Source organism: Anas acuta, chromosome 1 (genome assembly GCF_963932015.1).
Source record: "Anas acuta chromosome 1, bAnaAcu1.1, whole genome shotgun sequence".
Taxonomy (NCBI): domain Eukaryota; kingdom Metazoa; phylum Chordata; class Aves; order Anseriformes; family Anatidae; genus Anas; species Anas acuta.
In genome coordinates, this window is record NC_088979.1 from 82,249,414 (window position 1) to 82,273,923 (window position 24,510).

Consider the following 24,510-nt stretch of genomic DNA (forward strand, 5'->3'; position numbering starts at 1 on the left):
TGTCCAGACGGATTGCCCAGCACATCAGAAAAGATTTATCAGGAAAAGTCAGGAAACACTGGTTACAAGAAGGGAGAATTTAGAACAGTTGAACCCTGTATGGGGAGAGATTATCATTGAGAGTCAGCTATCATTTATGTCATAGAGATGGCGAGTGGCTCCACATGAATCACTTGGGTTCTAGATAGCCTCCTTGGCTCCAGCTCAAAGGCAGATATGCATCAACGCCATAGGCATTTATATTGTGCTACCAATGCCTGTATGATCCCAGTGTATAAATTGTCCCATCCCCTGTTTCCTAGATAATAGAGAATTGATTTTAGTGCAGAATTACACTACAAGCTTTGTACTGGCATAACTGCCGGTGTGGAAGATCATATTCAAAGTCACAATAGACTTTTTTTTATTATTTTTTTCTCTCCCCTCTCTTTATCTTATGACTATTTTTCTCATTTTACAGTCTGGCAAAACTGATGCGTAAATAGTTTAGGTGACTTATACAAAGTCACTCTTCAGGAGACTATAAGTAAAAATATAGACTAAGTTGTCTGAATCCCTTTATAAGCAGTTTTTGTCTCGTGTTTTGGTCTGACTTAGTATCATCTCACATTCCAAGGACTTCTGAGCATATATTGTCTTGAACAATGCATGACAGTGGCTGTGTGACATTTGCCAGACCTCTGAAAACTTAATGCAGAAATCTAGTAGTGATTCTAATGTGCTTTTATGTACACATCAAATCAAATCTCACTTTGGTCTACAGTTGCATTCTAGTAAGTCAGGTTTATCCCTGTCATAACTCTGTTGGCTTTAATGAAGCAGCACCAGAAACTAGGCTTGTCCATGAAATGTTAAGGTAAGTTTCAGAAATACATTTTTTAGCCAATGTGCAACTACTCTCCACAGTGGATAAAATACATTACACATTACCTGGACATTGCATGAGAGATAAACAGAGATAAACACCAACAATTTGAGTGTAATGTAGAAGAAAGTAAGGTTTTTATTCATCTGATTTCTTCATGTGCTGACAGATGTCAGCAAACTGGGTGCAAACTGTGTGTTTGAAACCATGGCCAGGCACATCCAAAAAGTAAGTAACATATAAAATGACAAAAAAAAAAAAAAAGAGAGAGAGAGAGAGAGAGAAAGGAAAAAAAAAAAAACTAAAACACTGCTGGAGAGATTAAAAATACATATTAAAAATTGATTAAATAAGAACACGCATATTTAAAGTTCCTTTTTTACTTCTACCCTGCAGATAACAATAGAAAGATGAAACCATGCTTTTGGACCAGAATTCACTCTAAATCCAGGTGTATTTTTCTTCCAAATCCAACCTTAGTTTATAAGAAGATAGCAAAAAAAAAATTCCTGTGAACAGTGTTTTTTCTCTGCAAGGGAGGTCACTATGGCAGAAATTTCACAAGAACAGCTGGAATCATCGGATTTCCACCTTTCAGTTGGCTAGGGGCCAAAATGGCCATTGATTTTTCACTTTCTGCTGGAGCCTGTAAATAATCTTTTTTTTTTTTTTTTCAATAGAAAAAAATAGTGTGATACTAATTAGATGCAACAATGCTAGTCCTGATCAGATCAATTTTTGATTTTTTTCATCTTATCTATTAAGTATAGTCATGCCTACATCTTGCGCATTCAGCCTTACTTGAATTCAGATTAAATACAACTTTCTCATTTATTAATTTTTTCATTAAATGTATGGAGGATTTTTGTGTTATTATGAGCAGTAAAACAAAGCAAATCAGTAAACAGGTTCAATTCCTCTATTTAAATACCTATAGAAAATAAGTTAAATAAAAAACATTTGACAGTGAATATGTCCAGTGGGAACATTTCCTCGTGTTTCACTTTATAGTGGCTAAACATTAAGTCAAGCCTTTAACTTGAATTTAATGTATTAAAGCAATTACAATCAAGGCACAAGGCTTTTTACTGGGAATTAATGACTGACTGGGAGAGTTGATGGGCCAATGTGAAGCTCAGGGACATTAACCTCAGCTAGTCATTAGTTTCCCTGAAAATTCTCTGTGCTGAAGTTGTTAGTGCTTTTTATAATCTTCTTATATATTAAATATATATAAACATTTTGCCCATCATCCAAGCAATTTTTGAAAGATACCACAGTAAGGAGACATTTAGGCAATAATGCTGTTTCCCTTGGCTTTTCTGATAAATTAAAAATGAACGGCAAAATTAAAAAAGAAACAAACCCAACCTATTTTAGAAGCAAAATATGAGATCCTTAAATGAACACTGGAAGGATTGTTGAAGAATGCCAGGACAATAATTCACAGACACAGACAGTGAGGCAGGCAGACAGCTTCTGCAGGCAGTGGCACTTGAGCAGCTGTGGTACTTGAGCATCTGTAGCAGAGCTGCTGGCAGCAATGCATCTCCTCATTTCTTCCAGTGGTCCCACTAAATCAGATCACTGATGTCCCCTGCCCTGACACTCCTTGCCCTTGTTCATTGCTAGTACCTCACGTTTGTACATTTCCCTAGGAGCAGCTTACCCCAAGACTCCTCCTGAATAAATTTTAACATTTGGAACAGAAAACGTTGATGGAAAATAACCATTTTCCAGTTGCCAGCAGGTTGAGGGAAGTAAGCCTTCCCCTGTTGCTTGTAACTGGTGAGAAACACCAGGAGTGCTGGATTCCCAACTTTCATTCAGTTTTGGGCACTCCAGAACAGGAGAGACACGGACACACTGGAGAGAGTCCAGTGAAGGACCACAAAGATGATGAAGGACTGAAGCATCTCTCCTGTGAAGAAAGGCTGAGAGAGTTGGGACTATTCAGTCTGGAGAAGAGGATCGTGGGAATCTTTTCAAAGTCCATAAATACCTGAAGGGAGGGTGCAAAGAGTACAAAGCCCATCCTTTTCTCAGTGGTGTCCAATGACAGGGCGAGAGGCAATAGGCACAGTATGGAACATGGGAGGTTCCATCTGAACGTTAGGAACCACTTCTTTACTGTGCAAGCAACTGAGCCCTGGCCCCAAGAGGTTGTGGAGTCTGCCTGTTTGGCAACCATCTGGACATGGTCTTGGGCAACTGGCTCAAGCTGTCCTGGCTTATGAAGGGGGGTTGTACCAGATGACTTCCAGACTTCCAGAGGTCCCTTTCAACAGCCATTCTGTGATTCAGGGTCAAATGAGAGGTTTGAACACATAAAAGTTTATTTATCTGGATTTCTCTGGAAACCCTTGAGTAATGACCCAATTTCCAACATATTCTAGTTAGACAAAGGATCTGCATGTTGATAGACTCATGGGATTAGTTCCTAAGCTATTCCATTGAGTTTAAAACCAAAAAAGAACACTTGTGACCCTCTATTCTGACATGTGATATTGTGGTCCTTTATATATAGCTTGACAGGCCATTTTTTGTGCATTATTAGTTATTATTAAAAATGTTCATTGCAGTAATATCTCAGGACCAATGGGGAATAGCATTCTATTGTGTTGAGGGCACTACACAGACTAATGAGCATTCCTATGGTATTCACAGTCATTTCTTATGCCAGTTGAAACAATAAATAGATGATCCATAGAAACTACACGGAACTATAGAAAATACATATATATAGAGAGAGAGAAACTATAAGGAACAGAAAAGGTGATGGCATTCTTTGTCCAGCTTTCATTTTCTGCCCTTGATGGTATTGATTTAACCTTTATGAAAATTAATCTCAGGAGAGGAACAAAGCCTGAAAATTTTACTTTTAAGGCTTGTAATTTCCAAGAGCAATTGCAAGCTGTTGCTCTTCCTGAGGGTGTTGGGTTTTTTGTTTGTTTTTAATGGATTGATTTTCTTATTTGATAAAGTGGTTACCAGCCAGTGCTGTCTAAGTCGGCCAACTTGTTATCAGGAGTCATACATTCATCTTATAATTGGCAATAAATTGTTCCATCTCCTACTGTAGCTTGTTTAAAAATCAGTCATTGTCACTAACAGCTGAAAACTCAGCATGTGGAAATCCTGGAAAATGATGTTGAACATGGAGAAAATTTTATTCATCTTGATATTTTTGCACACTTGTGAAGTATTTGGGACTGATGTGTCCATGAGAAAATATAGGTGGTAAAATAATGTCAATTCTTTATTAGACCTAGTGACAAAATTATTCACTTCACTTGGGGAATACCCTCTATATTAACATATTTTAAATGTAACCATGTAACCCTTCAGCATGGAGAAACAAGGAAAAAAAAAAACACAGACAAACATGATTGGGGAAGGGTCACTCTTTAATCTGAAGCCCAACTTCTATTTAGTACATGTTTTTCCATAGCTATGCTGATTTTCATCATTGATGCAGCCCTCACAAGCAAGCAAGGAAGTGGAGTGCAACCCTGGCTTGACCTGATCAGAAACAAAACAGGAGATACCACCTCCTTCATTGCTCCATTTTGGCCATGGTTAGGAAAGAGGAAGTTTAAAGAGGATCCTAAACCAAAAGCACCGGTACAGCCATTCAGCAGACGCCAGGGAAGTTGTGACCCAAGTCATAATCTGAACTTTGTGGCTGATGCTTCCCTCTTGAAAGTGCTAAATTAAACTCTAAAGCCCAGAATGAGGCTGTATTGACAGAGAGGAAAAGACAATTCAGAAATATACTGTGTTGCCTGAAACAGTGGCAAATTATCCTGTATGAAACTATAAAAAGTTGTATCAGTGCACACACACGCACGCACACACCCCTTTCTCCCCCCCCCCGCCCCCCCCTTTTTTTTTCCTTTTTGGCACAACATGATATATTTGACAAAACATTTTCCACTAACCAAAATAATTGCCAGTGAGGAGGTTGTATTTTATCATTTGAGCTGCCATCCCAGCTGTTAGAGTTCTGTTGGCTCAGTGTTTGATATTTATTCATTTTTCTTAGAAGCATCAAATTCTCATCTTTGGAAGATGTTGACTGAATAGTGATAAGTATTTGGTACTCACACAACAAGTGACATCACTGCAATGCAGTTATGAGTTTCATAATCTGCAAGTTCAGAGCATTATTGCAGAAGGACATGGGGGTTTACTTATATCATACTGAACCATAAATAAGTTTTCCACTTGCTTATGTAAAACTTGTGAATTCTATAACTCTTTCCCCCCCTCCAAGATGCTTTACAATGCTTCCTCAGGCAGTTAACCATGTGATTATCCTATTCATTGCTATTATAAAATAATCAGTTAATCAATGTACATATTGCATGAAATGCTAGAAGCAGAGCCACTGGAAATATGTGTTAAGAAAATATTCTGAAGACTTATAAAGACTTCCAAACGGTTGGAAGACAGTCAGTCCATGAATTGGAGTGTTATAAGCTGTAATGACCGTAAAGAACTGGAAAGGGGGCCCTGTAACTTGTCTTCCATCTGGCAATGGAGTTGCTAAAGAACTGTACACAGGCAGAGAGAGATGTTTACAGAGAATTGCAATGACTCATTAGCATGGCAGCTATTTGGTTAACCAATTAAGAAATTATATTGATTTGCACAGCAGTTCTTAGAAACACAAGCCAGTTTTATTGCTGCTGCTTTTAATAAGCAATGATGTCTCAAACTAGGTCTGGTCTAGGGGAATGGTTGCATTAGAAAACCGATTAATGAGTGCAGAGATAAAAATTACTTTGTGTTGATGTGGACAAAAATGGACATAGTTCCTAGGGAGTTATGTGGTTGAGTCATGTGATCATGGACATCTAATTTTTCTAATCCATGGTTGTCTGCAATCAATTTCTAAGTATTAAAAAGTAGCAAAAAACAAACACAAACAAACAAACAAAAATAATCACTTCCTAGTTTGCTGGAAATTAGGTCTCTTATTTTAAATGAAAAATACAGTTCTTTGAAAACTTGTATTGGAATCTCCACATCAAGTGTATTGCTTTTTGGCTTCCTCTTGCAGATGGTTCCAGCATAACCCATATATTTTCTGTGCAAAAAAAATAAAAATGATGTTAGATCTGCTGAAATCCAATGGAAGAAAAGCATGGTGAGGGTTTGAGCAAACCCATGATGAAGGCAGTTCTAAGCAATAATATTGATTCTATTATATACATTTAACGAGTTGCACTGATCATGAATCTCTTACATGTACTGCAAAGGAAACAGATGAGTAGAAGAGTTTTACCAAATGAATGTGTTTCCATGGAATTGACACTGACACTCTAGCCTTCCTTTGCTTCAGATGGATGTTTGCTAGTATGATCATATTCATTGTGAAGAGACCAGAAATAGTCAGTAGTGAATAAAGTGATATGAAGGAAAATCTCCCTCTTATTCTTGAATTGATAATTGGAGAATTTGCATCTCCAAAACAATGCATTTGGAAAGATTATTACAACATTAACTTGAAACAGCCAATTTCACTCATGCCAAGTCTCTTAAAATGCTGTTCACATTTTCAAAACATTTTATGAATAAATATGTCTTAGATATTCTTTTTCAAAGAAGCAGAAAAAGACTTTTGAGGGTCATTTTAATAGGAGGATGATAATTTAACCTGGGAGTAAAGATGAAATATGAGTGTTCGTTGTTGTTACATGCAATTGGTATTCATTCCCAGTGATTTCCAAAAAAGCAAATTCTTTGAGGGAGAACTCATTCTAGGGAGCTGATCAGCTGCCTTCTTCTGTTTTTTTTTTTTTTTTTTTTGTTTTTTGTTTTGTTTTTTTTGGGTGTTTGTTTTTTGTTTTTTTTTCCTAGTCATAGCTTAAAGCACAGATTTTATGGTGCCATTTGCTTGGAAACAGTGTATGTTCAAAACACCTTCTATCCTTTGCAGAGGTCTGGCCATGCTTCTCCCACTACCACCATGTTGTAGTTCCTTCCCACCACCAGTTAATTTCCCTCACTTTTCTGAATTCCATGTCAAGGAATTTGATCTCTTCTCCACTTCTGCTGTTCTGCAGAACTTTCACAGATGTTCAAAATATTTAAGTACCCCTATTGCACTGTGTTGATTTTCACTGTACATAGCAAATTGAAGCCTGAAATTAGGCTGCTTGTGATACATTTTGCAATGTGTAGTTAGTGCATAAGGGCTATTTAACACAGATTTCTCATTAGCATAATATTCTTGCATGTTAAATGTTTTATATGGCATTTCTGTAGCTACTATGGGCAATAAATAAAATGGCTTTCCCATGAGAAAATATTTTGCTGCTAAATGTAGTTATGAAGGTGCTTTAACTCCTTACTACTGTTCATAATCATCATGAGCTATCCTAACTCTGACTTGTGTGTGCTACCTGTGAACATCAGAGCCCACTCTGTTATTCTTCCCCAAACAGCTGTTGGCTTTGTTATACCAAATCCTGATTTCCATCATATAGACTGACATCACTTCTTTGATGTTAAATTGATCAAAATTTGCTTCATCACCTCACTAACTCTTCCAAGGGATTTTGCATGTATACAAAGAAAACAAAAAACAAGCAAACAAACCAAAACCAAAACCAAAACCAAAAAAAAAAAAAGAATAAAATAATAATAAAAAAAGATACTTTTCCAGAATTAGTTTTAAGAAATGACTTTGACACAGAGTGAGAGCTCTGTGCCAGTCATTCAGACTTGTTTAACCAAGAAGCAGAACAGGCTGAACAAAGAAGAAAGTGGCATTTAAGGTGACCTGCACTGCCCATGTTCTTCAAGGTGTAAACATACTTGGGCAGCAGCTGAAATAAGGAGTTGGTTGAGAAAAATGATAGGACAGAAAAGGTTTTGCATGGTCTGGCCTCAGACAGGAGGCGGGCTAGGTGGGACGAGATGTGGTAGATTAGACTCGCAGACACAAGATGGTGTTTAATAGGTTCTGGTGGAAGGAAAGAGAGAGATGATTTACCACCACATAAAGTAAATGGATGGTGTGTTGAGGTGTATCAGTAGGAGTACTGAGTCACAGCTCATCATCTGGAAAACTGGAAATTTTCAGTACTACAGCAACCCAGCAGTTGCTGTGTATATTCTGGGAGCAAGGAGAAAGTGACAAGTAATGCTTTTTGGAGCATATTGTAAAATAAGTGGGTTTTATCTTCTGGGTGTTCCCATCCTATAAGTTTTCCTGTCAGATTTGGGAGAACAACATTTCACTTTGCCTTTGGTTTGTCTCTGAATTATTGTAACAATGGAATTTATTCTTCCAAACCTGAGTTGCTAGGAGAAAAGGGTCGAGCTGTTTGGGAGGTGGGTGGGAAAGAGGAAGGGTGTGGGGGGAGAAGAAAAGGAAAGAGATTCTGTGCATGACAGATCTAATTTTTTGCATTTTGGGGCAAGTATGATAGCTTCTGATTAATATTCATTGTGAAGTGACCAAATGCTTGTTTTCTTGGTTTAAAAATCAGAATAAAGAGAACGTTTCTACTCTGGTGGGCTAGCTTAGCAGCTCTTAGCTAGCTTCTAGCAGCTTCATGCAAGACCTGACAGGAGTGATGACTTTTTTTTTTTTTTTTTTTTCTAAAGGAACAACCTATGCAGTGGACATGCTTCAGTGAAAAAGACCAGAAATTTCTTCTAGAATTTTAATACAGTCGTAACAGTTATAGGAAAGACACCTGCAGACAAAACAGTATATTTGTGGAGGATTTAGTGGAAAATGACTTGTTTTTTCTAGACTGGAAGCATGTCAGTGCTGTCTCTGTTGCTGATGCATTGTTTGAAGAGAGACAGTTCAACAAGCCAGTCCTTGTAAGCACTGACAGACCTTGTTGTAGGTAACTATGGAGTTTCAGGGTGCTATTTGTTGGTCAGTCACTCTTGTAATCTGCCAGTTATACTTAATCAAAATGTAGCTGAAGAGGCAAAAGTGGAAAACCTCTCATTTTTAATATGTCTTGTATAATAATTTCAAGGAGCCAGAGGATAAACATTCAATCTAAAGATAGCACATTCATTATTACTTATTAGATGTAAAAGCTTGTGCTATATGTTTAACAACTGTCTTTGTATGTGGAGTTATGGAAACCAAATTGTAAATGTTCACATTGAGTTACTGTAAGAGTCTGCTGCTCGGATTGTTCCATTTCTGGAATGAAAGACCAGGAACTTTTTCTTGGTTGGAGTAGAGTCAAAATGCTTTTACTAAATGCATGTAACAATTCTTATCCTCATCTCTACAGGATTATTTATACTTTTTTTTTGGGTGCAAGCTTTGTTTGGTTTCGATCTTTTTGCATTAAGCACATCTGCACAGCTAGAATGTTTATTTGAGTAATTTTGTGAAATTAAATTGTTTAAGCTTTTTTCTGATAAGTACCTTTCTGTGTTGCTATTAAAAACACGTGCTACACTCGCTACTCCTACTACATACGGACTTCTGGTTTACTGCTCATTAAATATTCAGATAGTCTGGTGTCTCACTCTCCTCTTAAGAAGAGGAACTGAAAATAGCCTTAATTCTGCAAAAGACTAGACAAACGAAAGATTTTATTTTTGTAGTTTGCTTCTTAATACCACTAGACTACAGCGTGATACCATCGTTTGTGAGGTCTGTGTGGATTTTGGTTTGCCTTGAGAAGTTTGGGGCCCCCAAATTTAGAATTAAAATAAAGTGTTTGGGAAAGGTAAAGGTTGTCTTGGCCAGAATGAAAGCTATTGCTGTGAAAAGAATGAAGGCAACAGATTTTTACTTTACCGATTTGAAAATAGCGTGGGTCAATATGACCGCATCACAGCACCGAACTCCTCCCAGCGCTCATGTAGCTTTGGTGGACTACTGGATCACAGCAGCCTATTCTGTTAAGGTCAATGTCAGAGTGAAACCCATTTGATCAAAAAAGATACAAGCCTAATGATTTAAATACGGAGGTTGTTTCCCAAATCTGAATACATCAGGCAAGAGCCAGAGAATGAGGGAATTATCAGCACGGGACAGGCTGCTCTTCTGTTAGCACAGGAGCTACGACAGCATGACAAGCTGAAGTTTTGCTGCAGTTTTAATTGCGATGCAGGCGTTTTTCCTAACACCCAACTCGCTGTATTTACCTGCCGGTTTTGCAGAATGTGCCAGCGCTTGGCATTTGCGAGCCCACCACCTCCCGCTAGGTCAACCCCCACCATCGGACGCCAGAGAGCCGCCAAGAACCGGGCTTCCAGCATATTCCTGGCTGCGCAAACTGCTTTTTTTTTAGCGGGCCCAGACGATGCGCCTCTTTCGGCTCCAGGGCAAGGGGCGGCGGGGCACCCGGGGCTCCTCAAGGGCAACCTGCGGGGGATCCGAGGAGCGGGCGGGGGGCGTGCCACGAACACGGGTGGGAGGCTGCCCCCTCGCGATCCGCGGCCCCCAGCGGGGCATATCCCCTGTGCCGCCCCCCCGGGGCGGTGCGGGGGCCGCGGACAGGTGTGGGCCGGCAGGGGGGCGGGCGGCGGGGCGGGGGCGGCCGGGTTTGTGTGTAGGCAGCCGGGCGGCGCTGCCCCCCGTGCGGCGGCGGCGGCGGCGGCGGCAGCGGGAGCCGCGGCCCCGCGATAAAAGGGAAGGGGCCGGGCGCTGCGCGCTGCGGCGGCACCGGCAGGGAAGGAGGGAGGGGACCGGGGAAGGAGCAGGAGGGTTGTGCCGAGAGGAGAGACACCGCCCGCCCGGCTGTCCGTCCGTCCGTCCATCCATCCTCCCGGAGGAATCCCGGGCGGCCCCCCCTTCTCCCTCCCGGCGGGAGGCGGCCGCGCATCGAGGAGGAGCCGCTGCCGCCGCCTCATCCATCCTGCGGCACCGGCCGGCGCTGCCAGGAGCCCGGCGAGCGCAGGTGGGTGGGTGGGCAGCAAGGGGAGCCCCTTGCCCCCAGCCCTCTTCGGCTGCTGGCTCCGGGTGTGGGGTTTGGGGAGGGGTCGCGGCGAGGGGCTGCGTGGGGTAGGGGGGGTGCCGGCTGCGGGGCGGCGCCCGGTGCGCACCTGAGCGGCCGCAGCCGGGCTGGGGGCCGGGGGGGGGTCCCCTGGGGGTCCCCATGGCCGTGGGGGGCTGCGGTGGGTCCCCCTCGGGGCACCCCCGACGGGGGCAGCCGGATGGTTGCGTGGAAGCGGGGTGCGGGCAGGCGGCGGCGCTGGGCTTTTTTTTTTTTTTAATTTTTTTTTTTTTAAAGAGCATCTTGTTCTTGGAAAATCGCGTTTAATTTCGCTTTCTATTCCAGTTTGTGATTTCGGGTAGAGGCTGTGATTATCGTTGACGTAGCGTAGTGTGCAGAGCGCTCCTTGATGGGCGCAGGTACGCGGGCAGCGGTAGTCACCCATGCGTTCGCTGTGGCGTGGTGAAATGAGTTAGTTTCCGTCTGTTAATGACTTGATAGCGTTTTTCCAAATAGATGTGTGCTGGGGAGTATTCGTGCGAGTGCTTCCAGAGAAGATATGAGCAATTCTTCACTGGAACAAGGGGGAGTACATGCGCATGTAGAAGCCAGTGTTCCCCCGGAGCTCGTATTCTGAAACTTCGCTTTCAGTGAAACCCCTGTTCTGAACGCTGAAAAGCTTCGCTTTTTTTTTTTTTTCCTTTTTCTTTTCTTCCAAGAAGACTTGAATTTTCTATTTTTATTTTATTTTTTTTTTATTTTTTTGCAAAGGATTAACGTGAGTGTTCTGGGTACTATGTGTTCAGTGTTGATGTAAGTGTTTAATTTGCCACAGTCTGTGGCTTATTGCTCAAACTGCAGTAAGCGTGGAATAAACGTAGTGCTTTTCATTACATAAAAAAGTTCAAGATCACTTTTACCTCTATGATATGTTCTTCCATACGTTAGCTTCTATTCGTATGCATTCTTTGCAACCTATGTAACAGCAACTGAAATCAGTGCGCAAATCATATTTGTAAAACTGTGTTCATTTTTCAGATGGAAGAACAAATCAAATTAGTTTTTGTATTTACCTAGCAGTTAAGTGCAGATGTTCTTGTATTCTGACTTGAGAAGTCACCTTGCTCTGTCAAGGTTATTGCCTGTCCACTAGCCAGCAAGGATAATGTAAAAATCTGTGAAGACCTTATCTGTCTTTGAGAGTTCTAAATGTTCTGTTGGGTTAACTGGAGTTGGGATTGTTTTATTTCCTGCCTTCCTGAAATTCATTAAGTAACAAATGATAAATAACTCAGTCCAAGGATTTTAACACCCTTTTTGTGAAGGGGAATGCTTTAGAATGGCTCTGTAGAGGAAAAAAAGAGTGAGCAGAACAGTCATGGGAATAGGATTTGCAGCATTAAATATGGTTAATTTCTCTTCTATGACTACAGGTGGCAGTGTAGAAGCCAAGAACAAAAATTGGCAGAAATTATGTTCTGTATACAAGAAAATGAAGAGAGTGTACTCATGACTAAGCACAGGAACCTGGAAAACCACAGGTATGTAAAGTGATTCATACAACTGCCTATAGTGCACCCAGTATTTACTGTATTCCTATGTTTCTGGCACAATAGGTATTTCTGGACTAATGATCACTTCATGTATTCACAATAAGAGCCTAATCAAAATGCCATGGAAAAATTTATATTTTACTACTTAAAAAAATAATAATAATACTTTGAAGGCAGTATGCAAGGACAGGTGGGATTTTCAGACATTTATAGGTTATGTTAACTGTGAAGAATCATTATGATTGAGTTAATTTCCTTCTAAATAAATATATTTCATATTGATAAACATGGCAGTAATAGCCTGAAATATGCTTGAAGTGGTGAAACATCAGATACAATAGACAGTTTTCCACGTCTGTACTATTTTCTAATGAACACTGAAGAATCGAAAGCATGAGGAGAGTTATAGACATGTGATTAAAAAGACGTGATTTCAAATGATTGTCCAGTTGTGGTGCGTGTCATTAAGTGTTAAGTCTTCTGCAACTAAAAAGTTCTGTTGTTCATTCTTTAAAAATAAGAATTTAAAAGGCAGTACCTAATCAGAGCTCATGATTAGCTCTCATGCCTCAAAGCAAAGGGAAGTACTAGGCTACCTGAGTAATAATTTTCTCATTAATTAGCAACATTAGAGTACAGCAGAGCTTTTCTTGTATGTTTACATCATTGTGCACAGCTGGTAGAAATTAGTCCATGGGTCTGCATTCCAGGATTCCTGGGAAGCCATGGAGGATGGAACAAACTCAGAGCTGGAGCCTGAAGAGTTCTTGGAACTTGTGTATGGGAAGTTACCCTGGTAAGAAGTGTCAAAGTGCAGCCATCACCATGTTTGTTAATAAGTTTGTTCTTTTGCATTTGGCTATTCTTTCTCTACTCTAGGAAGGCATTCTCCCTAAATCTTAAATAGCTTCCAAGAGAACATGGTTATACCACAGTATTTACAGGTGACAGAGTCCCCTTGTGTCAGCTACCCTGCAGTAACTGGTTGTAGGTACTGTTTTAGTTATCCCTGATTGCAAAGTAAAAACACAGGTGCAGACAAAATGCTTTATTTCACTGTTAGAATGCACTAAGGTATGCATCCCATTCAGTATAATCGATCAGCTGTCACCAACAAACCCTTAAATTCTGTAACCCTTGAGATTCTGTAATCTAAAACAAACTTTTTTTCCCCCCCCCACTGATTGAAAAACATCCAGGTTATAATATTTTTTTGGGGCATCCAAGCCCTCAAGTTGTAAGCTCCTTGGGGGGGGGGGGGGGGGGGGGGGGGGGCTGTACTGGGGAATAGTGAGACCCTGATCTGTGAGTGGGGCTTGTGGGTGCTGTCAATGCTTTCAAAGTACTCCATGCCTTGGATAGAGTACCCTAAAGAACTGACACAGTTACTATTTTCAATTTAAAAGAAAAAGTGAATGAATTTGTGTCTTCAGAGCTGTTCTGCAGGGAAGAGGAGTTCTAACCATCTTTGCCTGGCCATTACATTATTGCTCACCACTTGAGTGGGGATCCACTTAGGTAAAACTGGGGAGGAAAAAGCAAGCAGCACTAAGGTCTGTATGACCATGTAGTTTTTTATTATTACTTATTGAGCAAAACTTAGTTATATAAACTTATAAAGCTTATATGAATAGCCATGTTTAAGATGCCTGAACTGCTTGTGCAGTACAGGTCTGAGTGTACTTACAGCTTTGTTAAACATTGAGTTCATTAGTTTGCTCTAACATATTTAGAACAGAAAATGAAAATGTTATTGGTACAAAAATTTTATGGAGTCTTCCATTACATCAAGTGTTCACCAAAATATTAAATACAACTGGTAACTAAGCAGTGTGATGCTCAAGAGTTCAATCTAGAGACACTTCTCTATGCTAATTATGAAGTATTGACATAAATGAATGAAACTACTTGTTAAAGTGCCTTTTGCAGTGTTTAGCAGTTATGTGTTCACAGGATGATTCATAGCATTCAGCAAGTTGTGATGAGTTTCCCCAGTGTTACTGGAGATTACTAAGTATCTAATGTATTTGTACTGCAATGGGTTACTCTAAATTAAATTTGATGGTGGAAAAGAGAGGAGAACAATTTTCTATCAACTGAAAAATCAGGCCTATTTTATAGATCAGTTGATCAGTATTGAATTTGTCTTATTGTACAGTACATTTTATACTTTACAATAAAATGTTTATTCATTTTGTCCATAAATACAGCAGTGTGTGTGGGGGGGAAAGCATCAAGACCCTTTGTTGCTGGAAGCTGTGTACACTATGTCAAGTCTGCTGTGTTGTTGGAGTTCTAACTGAAAGTAGGATTCATAGCAAGAAACCTGAATTTGGAATCTAAATGCGTAACAGCCAATTCTGAATCAGCAAGTTTTGGTTATATAGAACACTATAATGATTAGATGTTGGATGTATTTGTAAGTACTGCTCTCATCAAGGATACAGCAGATGCTATGTCTTAAACTGTCTTCTGATTCTGTTTTGAACTGAAAGTTGTGGCTGGTTTTATGTTCTGTCTTAAAACTGTGTAAACCTTTAAGCATAGTCCATCATTCCACAAGATCATAACAATCACACTATCATAACAATTGGTGTAATCCATTATCAGTTAACTGCCAATTGTGCTTTATAATCTATCTGGCAGTTATCAGAAATGTCTGTTAATGTTACCATGGCTTTACACAAGAGAAGTTAAAGTTTTACGCTTGTTAGTAGTTGTATAGGATTGTCTTGGAAAATTCTGTGTGACTGTACAAAATGCACTGGGCTTATGGACTAATGAGACTGAATGGCAGAAAGAAATGTATTTTTAATATTTATTTTGTGAAACCTTAACAGGTATCAAGCAGTTCAGTATCAAAGGCAGATTTTTAGAAAACAACTAGGATGTCTATCAGGAAGGTGAGGATGATCTGAATTGGAGTCCCTGGGGGGAGATGCACAAAGTGGAAGCTTCAGATGGAGGACCTGAGAGTAAAACTGAAACACAAGGAATGTGTCTGAGGCCATTTAGCCTAGACACTTTGCCTTCTCATACTAATAAAGTAGCTACCGTTTGCTAACTGGAGATCTGATATCATGTTCTTAATCTTAACATTATTAATACAGCTGTTGAATCAAAGGGATAGCTATGACACTTACCATAGCTGGAAGGGGCTCCTGTGAAAGTCACAACATGCTAAGTGCATGTGGAAAGTAAAACCCCAGGCAGGTAGTCCCACAGCAATCTCTAGGCTGGATGCCACTGGACTTCGATGAGATGTAAATCCTAATGCAGGAGGATGTCAAACTTGTAAAGCAGAGATGATCCTGAAGTTACATTCTGTAGATGAGACCTTGCTCTCAGATGATGGCCAAATTTCCTTTTTCTCTAAGAATACCACTGCATGGTATTGTTCCTAGATGATAGGAGGGTATCTCCTGTTGTGATAAGAAGACTTAGTTTACTGGAGTACAACTAATGGGAGCAAATGATAAAATCCATTCTGGAACATCATGACCTTCTAACTGTATGCCAAAGTAGTTGACAAGCAAAAGGAGTCTAGACCATCTCCACCAGCTGGAGAAGTTGGTGGAGAAGTACTGGTGACAGCAAGGCTACTAAAATAGCTCTGGAAGCAAAATCTGAGTTGTCAGAAGGTTAAGAATAAAGACCTCTAAAGACCTCTGCAGCAGCATTCTGTACAGTAATCCCAGTACCCTGTATAAGAACAAGCAGAAAGGGCACACAGATCAAGAAGACCCAACTTCTTGGGCTGGAAGTCCATAACAATGCTATATGTAGGACAGACGTTGACAAAAGTCACATGGTAAAGAGTGGAGAACTGCCTGAACGAATTCAGTCCTGTGTAGACAGGAGCCCAGAAGAATAAGCAGTCAGACCAAAACAGTTTCTATACAGCTGCTAGAAGACTAAAAGATTAAAATTGAGGGATGGAATACCTAGTTCTAAAGTGAGCTATTGACAGTATAGGTGTACCAGAGAGAAGGAAAGCTATCAGGATATTCATTAGCGGGTCATTGAAGAAGCCTGGGAAGATGGACAACCAAAAGAGTAAAATGCTTGCAGCTAACGTCAAAATTAAAGATACTGATTGGAGGCTCAGAACAAATGAATACCCCCTAGCAACTCCTTATCTGACTTCTTAAAAAAGTTTTTTTAAAAATAATTAGCATGGTTAAGCAGCTGAATAGAGCAGGCTGTAAGGAATGGAAAGATACCCTTCAAAAATGTGAAACTTGAGCAAATTAAGCATAAAACACATGGTGAAAATAGAAAAAGCCTGAGTGATTTGTAAAAGATGAAGAAGCTTGTCACAAATAATCTTTAAAAACTTCAGAAACAGGGAAACCATTGGGCTGGTAGATGATTAAGACCTAAAAGAGCTCAAAGAAGATTGTGTTGTATCAGGGAGGGTATGAGGTGTTTGTGTTCACTGTGCAGGAGCACTGGATGCGCTCAAGAGCTGTGGATCTCCCTGTATAAAAATGGTGAACTAGTGACTGTGGCATTAGCCTTACAATATTGCATTGGTACCAGTAAAGCTGAGGGTTTGCAAATGTAGTAGCAGTCCTTAAGGCTACTGGAAAGCTTATAGGAAAGAACGGGATGAGTACAACTGGCATTCATTCCAGCCAGCTTGCTAGTAATTATAACAGTTATAATTATTACAACATTATAAGACCAGACCTTATGGATTCATGGACAAATTTGATTTATCAGGAAAGAGTCAGCACAACCTTTGTAGAGCTGCCTCATCAGTCTGAGTTCTTTGAAGACATTGAGACGGTGAGTAAGTGTGATCTAGCTGATGCAGTATGCTTAGGTTTCAGAAAGTCTTTTGAGAAGTACTTAGCAAAATGAAACTGCTATGACATAAGAGGAAAGGTCCGTCCTAGACTAATAATTGGTTAAAAAATAGGGTAGAAATAAATTATCTATTTTCACAGTAGGGACAGCAAAAACGAAAGCCAGTTATGAAGAGCCAAGGAGGGATCTTGTGATACTTGTTAACTGGGAGTGAAGCAGTAGATGAAGCTGATATTGATAGGATGAAGTAATGCATGCAGGGGAGAACAATCCTAGTAGTATTGAGTCTGTAAACTATTACCACTAAAGGAAGAGATTTTGTAGGGAGCTTGCCACAGTAAATCCAAGTATCAATTAAATGTTCAGAACAGGTAAAAAAAAAAAAAAAATAAGGAAGAATAGCTAACAAAACAGAAACCTGCTATGCCAGTCTATAAACTGTCATAGCTCATAAATTGCACCTCTGGGTGCAGTTCTGATCTTCATATTTAAAGGATGGAAAGAGCGGGGGGAAAAAAGTGGGGAGATACTAAAACTAGAAATAGGTGGCAGTGATGATAAAGAGCAATTAAATAGATTAGTAATATTCAGCCTGGCAAAGAAACAGCTGAAGATGAAAATGAAAAAAGTCTATATAGAAGTATAATGGAAAGCACAAATAGGGAATGCACATTAACTGTCTCATGTACTACAAGGCCCAGAGGGGATCAAATAAAATTTTCAAGTGACAGATTGAGAACAAAATAGTGTTTTTGTTGTTATTGTTGTTTTGTTTTCCCCCCCCCACAGTGAATAATAGTTTAACTGTGAACCACTACAGATACTGGAAGTTTATCTGGTTTGGGTTTTCAATGCAAAAGCTTAGAAGAACATAAGCCACAGTCTCTGAAAGTTAGAGAGGGGGAGGATCCTGTGTCCTGCCTGCTTTCCCTGTTTGATTGTGCTTCCATAAATATCTGCTCCCAACCTTTGCAAAAGATGCAATATGGGGGTTGGATGTATCTTTGGTTTGACTGAATATGGCAGTTGGTATGTAAAATAAAGACAAATAGCAGACTCCTAAAGAAAATGCTGACTGTATGCCAATCCTGATACATAACAGAATTATTGGTGAAGAAAATGTGTTGAGAAGAGTTTTTTTGTTTGGGGGGCAGGGGGACTAATAACTTCCCAAAGAAAAAAAAACACACACACACACAAAACAGTTTTATTCTGAAACTGTAGCGGTCCTCATTATACCACATTGACAGCTGAAGTTTAGTGCCTATACTATATACTTGATAATCTTTGTTCCGAGTTGCTGTTGTGGTTTAACCTGTCTGGCAGCTAAACACCACACAGCCTTTCGCTCACCCTCTCCCTTCCCTCTCTGGGATGGGGTAGAGAAATGGGAAAGTGAAGCCTGTGAGTTGAGATAAAGACAGTTTATTAAGACAGAAAAAATAATAACAATAATGATGATACTACTACTACTAATGTGTACAAACAAGTAATGCACAATGCAATTGCTTATCACCCGTTGACGACTGATGCCCAGCCTAACCCCGAGCAGTCCGGCCTTCCCACCCCGGCTAGCCATCTCTATCTATTGTTTAGCATGACGTCAGATGGTATGGAATAACCATTAGGCTAGTTTGGGTCACCTGTCCTGGGTCTGTCCCCTCCCAGCTCTTGCTGCACCCCCAACCTGCCCATTGGCAGGACAGAGTGAGAAGCTGAGATGTCCTTGGCTTGGTGTAAGCACTGCTCTGCAACAATTAAAACATCAGCATGTTATCAGCACTCTTCTCATCCTAAGCCAAAACATAGCACCCTACCAGCTACTAGGAAGAAAATTAACTCTGTCCTAACTGAAACCAGGACAGTTGCCAATATTCAGCTTTAGTTCAGTGATTGTTCAAGGTATGTTGGGCCTCTGTTGCAGTTTATCTTCAGATGGACTGAGTTAAAAACTGAGCTGCAAAAAATAAAGCTTAAGTTAGAAAAGCTGGAGACAGTCTTATGCGCATAATAACATGAAAAAAAAATACAGGTTTTGAATCATGAATATGGAGGATAAAATCCCATTTCCTATTAATAGGGTGAGACTACACCTAGGTTCTTACCTTATCCAAGCATTCAAGGACTTTTAGTCAATAGAATACAATAGAGTTGGACTGAATGAGGACTTGGAGAAAATAGGTTATTAAGAATAAAGGATGGCTTGACTGTTAGACGTGAAAACTGTATTTAAATATTAAAGGCATGTGAAAATTACAGAACAAGAATTATTTAGTAATTCAACCCAAGTAACAAAGTGAAACTAGGGAAGAAATAACATAATGGAAGAAAAGCCTCCCAGTGTTGAGCCCTATGAGCATACGTAAGCACAACTAGCAGAGAAGTGCAGAGCTGGAGCAAACACAGTACTGCAGGCCCTACGGAGTTACAGGAATAGATGTTGGTATGTATGCAAAGGCTAACTCTAGCCTTCATTAAAATTAGTCTTCTTGGATTCCTGTGGCTAGTCACAACAAACTAGCTTCTCTAGTGGGTGATACGGAGCACCCAAAACCTGTTCTGTTCTAAATTACCTTCTAGAGGAGTCTTTCTTTTCCACACAGGCAAGGGAGGCATAGACGACTGGCCTTGCTAAGTTGAAGTTGCCCTTCGAATACACCCATTCTGTATGCGAGTATGGGACCTGATTTTCTGAATGTTTTAATAGGTCACCTTTTTTTTCAGTGCTACTAGAATAAAAATACATAGGAAGACAATACTAGCTAAACCTATTTTTAAAGCTTTCATGATGAAATGGATATTTCAGACTTCTTAAAATTCAGATTGTCCTGCAGTTTTCTATACTTACCTGACAGAGATAAGAGCCATATTAAAAATTAAAATAAAACATGTTTTTGTTTAAAAAAAGCAGAGATTTTTTTTTTTCTTTTCTGGAATAAAAAGATGAATCACACAGGAGGAGATACGAAATTTTTTAAGCTACTGAAGTTAGGTAATAAAGCCTGTTTGAACAAAGGAATTCATTAATATATCCCACTAAACACCCCAACAAACCTTTTCTGTTTCTCAAGCATGGGAGAAAAATCTCATTAGCTTAGTTGTTTTAATGATCTCCTTGAATGCTTTTTAGTTTTCCTATATATTTAACAATAGCAAAACATACCTCAAACAGTCATTTTTTTTCCTTTTTAATTCCCTATAATAGAATATGATATCAAAAAAATAAAGTAAAAGAAAAAAATCTTATTTTCCCCTCTATTTGAAACTTTATGTTATAAGGTAATGATGCTGAACCACTGGCAGTGTGATATTAAAGGAGATTTTAGTCAGTACAGATGACAGTACGTTTTTTTTTGTTTTTAAAGAGGTACATTATAAAACAGAATTTCACTAATACTGTACTCGTGGGGTTAGACTTCCAAATTATTTAAAACTGTACTTTAAACCATAATGTGTGGTCTTAAACAGATAAGAGAACGCAGCAGCTAAGTACGCTCTCAAGCAGTATTTATCCCAATGTTATCTCAGGAAGCTGACACTACTGCGTATCATTTATTGGATAGAATCAGCTCTTTGGAAACTGCTTCAGTTAGATTTTTCTGATGCAAAGCCCTCTGAGAAGACAGGGTACGTAGTTAAGATTGTGAAACATCTGCGTATGAACCAAACCTTTTTTATTTTCTTTTAAATAACAGCTAGACTTGATTTTTTATTTTTTTTTTTTTTTATTTTATTTTTCCTTTCTTTATCCTTTTTTTTATGTTGTTTTGGAGAGGGTGCCTGGCTCTGCAGTTGTTCTCTAATGCCTCACAAATAGTTGATTGTATTTCTTAGTTTTCATCTGGATGGTTCTTACTGTTCCCGATAATTTAAGTGGTTGTGCACTCAATAATAATAATAATTCTGAAGTCAAAATGAAAGTCACATGCTGTCCTTGACTCAGATTTCAGTTACATGAAGTCTGTGTTGCTCACAAAAAAAGTTGTAAGCTCTTATGAAACCCTAGATAAAATGGAAGCCAGATCCCAAAGCAAACAAAAAACTTACTTATCAGGTCTCTGCTGAGCCACTGACCAGGGACAGATGTACTTCTGACACTGCGTCCTATAGCCTTCAATCTTGCTAGTTCCTGAAAATGCAAAGAAATTCTAAGTCCACTAACTTAAGGGACTGAAACTGTCACAGATTGCTTTTTCTCCTTTCAGATGTGCCTTCTCTTCTGTTTTTTGTTTTTGTGTTGTTTTGTTGTTTTGTTTTGTTTTTGTTTAAAAAACTTCTCTGCAGTTTTACCACTAATCATCATCTAGATTCCCAGATACTATACTTTGTTGTTTATTTTGACCTATTTCTGTGTTTCCTGAAACTTGTAGATACTGTCTCACTCTTTCCTTTACTCCATGCACAAATAATTTCTAATTGGAATGAATATTTAACAGCATATGAAAGATCTAGACATAGCACTGACCCAAAACTTGTTATTTTGTGAAATTTAAAGAAGTTTTTACTTTGCTTGATACATGTGAAAAATCTGGGCTACCTTAAGTGGTAGTGTGCTGCATCAGTTTTCTGATGAGAAATGCCTTGTGAAGACTGTTTGGTTTTACAAATTTTACTTCACAAGATAAATGTGCATACAATCAATTATGGAGACCAAGCCAGTACTGTCAACTTCTTCACCCATGTTATCTCAGTTGCTTCCTGTTGTAGTCATTTGCTTGTTGAATTAGGAATTCGTTAAGGTGAAAGTTCCTGTGGAGTATGGTTAATATCCTTTTGAACAGGGGTGTTCTGTTGAGTGGTTCCTGATCTCTCAGACTGTAGTGTAAGTAGCTCACAAACTCTATTGCATGCTTGGTTTAATATAAATCATCCCTGGGAACATGGTTGTTGGAAAAAGAAGTTGAGGATCTTCTGATTTCTCCGTATCAGTGTTGTAGCCAAAAGGTCAGTCATGGCTGTGTTTGTTTTCTGTGATCATTTTCTGTGATCCGGTTCTTTGCTATACAGTTTATTCTGCATGTGTGGAAGGCAGGGTTGTTCACCCCACGGAGAATAGTCAGACTATTAGGCTACCATACGTAGAGATGTTGGCTTGTGTTGTGATTGTGCTGCAGTCACAAGGCTGTCCTTTCAGGGAAGCACTTCCCCATCTTTCCCTTCAGACTACTTGAAGAGATTCCTACTCATCTGCTGAAAGAATGAACGCAGGTACCTGACTTCCAGAGGTGGTTTTGGATTCTGGATGGCAGGTCGGAGCAAGTCCCTAGCCTCTATAGCACAGGGTCAAAGCTGTAGAGGGATTTAAAGTCAGTGTCTATACTTAGGGTTAGGTTGTTTCCATCTTTTCATGGGTACTCTGGATTGTCCTCTGAGGCCTAGTTCTCTTTGAGTTGGTATAAAATCAGATGTTTCTCAGAACTTTGCCATATGTCACATTTTAGCTATACATTTAGACTCCAATGTGCAAAAGTTTGTGAATTCCAGCATAGAGCCATTGAGTTTTCACGTGAAGTTAAGTGGGACATCATGACTAAGGTGAATGGAGCGAAGTATGTAAATAAGACTCTTCAGGGTTTGAAGTCTTGCTGATTTCTGTAAAAGTTCTTTTTCATTTGCTCTGTGTATCATTTTTTTGTTTGTTTGTTTTCAGTACTCTTGAAACTGTTAAATCAGGACTAGTTTCTTTTGGATGAAAACCACAGCTCTATTATTGAGAGAATCTTCTATTTAAAATTTTAACTTTCAAGTTTGAGCTCCAGCATTGTCCTACAAAGCCAAAAAATAATTTCAAGAATTTCTTGCAAAAAGATCTTGTGAATCTTTTCTTTCACAATGTTTTCCAGTGAAAAGTACTTTTTTTTTTTTTTTTTTTTTTTTAATTTGAACCATCTTTTCTCCCTCTCTCTTCCCTCTTCCCCCTCTTTTTTTTTTTTTTTCTTGTTACAGACAGAACCTGGGAAATTTCAACCTAATAAAGGTACTGCTTTACGTTTGTAGGACTAGGGCATGGAGGAGAGTGGTAGTGGTGCTCATAATGAGTTTTGAAATGCTTAGTAGGTAGTAGTTATTTCAAGAAGTCTGCTTATAAGTCCTTGATTCTGCAAGTCATAGAAAGCTTGTATGAACTTGAAGCCAGGTGGACTACTTACTTATTAAATACCTTGCTGAGTTGTTCATAAAGCATGAGTGGTTCAATAATTACTTTGATTTCATTTTAACAATTCAAATTAGAAGAAAGTTTTGTCCCATAGAAATTCCATTTTCATTTACTTCTCATTAATTATTACCTAAGAACATAGCAAACCTATAAATGATATAAAGTTGGGAAGCTGAAAAATTATTAGGGACTTAGAATTAAACTTAGCTGTGAGGTTTTTAGGTAGTGGTATAGTGTAAACAGTGAAGTTTAAGAAAAATATGTAACCATTATCAAATGCATAGATAGGTGACTTGATGACAGGTGGTAGTTGGGTAAGAATTTTAATGCTAGCAGTAGAGGTTAAGTTGTGCAGTGGGAAGGAAAAGCTCATACCCATATTTTACATTTACCAGGTACTTCACAGTTAATGCAGTCTGTGACAAAAGTTGATCAAAAGGCATACAAAATATAAACAAAAGGGAAAAGAGACCAGGCAAGATACGATGACAGAATACTTAGATATAAAAAATGTTGTTTTACCAGTATTTTTTTCAAGTGAGTCTCATTACACAATTCCATTTTTTTCATCTGAAAACTGTTGCCTGCTCTCTGAGTTCTTTTTTCTGTTACTCCCTGGTGGTCATGCTCTGTCAAAATATGTCCATCTAATTGACCAAATTTGAACTAGGGAGTACTTTTTATTTTATTCAGAAAATGCTATGGGTCTTCACCCTTAAGGGGTTTTTATTTTTATTTTATATTTTATACATAAGTGTATAAATCAAAATCAAAGATGCAAAGCTTCATCACTTAGACCAAGTGTTTATTAAACAGAACAGGACTTCCCTTGGATGATGGCTGTTCATTTTCTTGATTATGCGATGAATCAAATGTTGCTGTGTTGTTGTTGAAATTCTTAGGTATTTCTGTTGCCTGCTCTAGTCTCAAATGTTCTTTTACCGTTTCCATTGCCAGCATGTATTAATCCAAGACCCTTATAAGGAATCTTCTATTCTATTATTTTAAGAAACTAGTTAGACCATTACCATTTAGAAACACTTAAGTTTTCCACCAACTCTACCAATAAAGATGCTTGTTCTACATGGCGGCTTGAATAAGTGATTTCCTTCTGTTCCAAGGCTGTGTCACTTTACTGTGTTGATGTGATCCCCTCCCTGCCCCCCCTTCTTCTCTAAGTTTCAGTATTTA

The 24,510-nt window shown here is 39.1% G+C and overlaps 1 protein-coding gene across 1 annotated transcript in view; it reads left to right on the forward strand.

Moving 5' to 3' along the window:
- The first annotated feature begins 9,681 nt into the window (after positions 1–9,681).
- The window catches only part of LOC137856402 (uncharacterized), a 190,041-nt gene continuing 175,212 nt past the window's right edge, over positions 9,682–24,510 (forward strand). Inside the window, exons 1-4 of the mRNA XM_068682132.1 lie at positions 9,682–9,771; positions 10,418–10,761; positions 12,231–12,338; positions 13,061–13,146. Coding sequence (XP_068538233.1) covers positions 9,682–9,771; positions 10,418–10,761; positions 12,231–12,338; positions 13,061–13,146 — 628 coding nt within the window. The remainder of the gene's footprint in view (positions 9,772–10,417; positions 10,762–12,230; positions 12,339–13,060; positions 13,147–24,510) is intronic.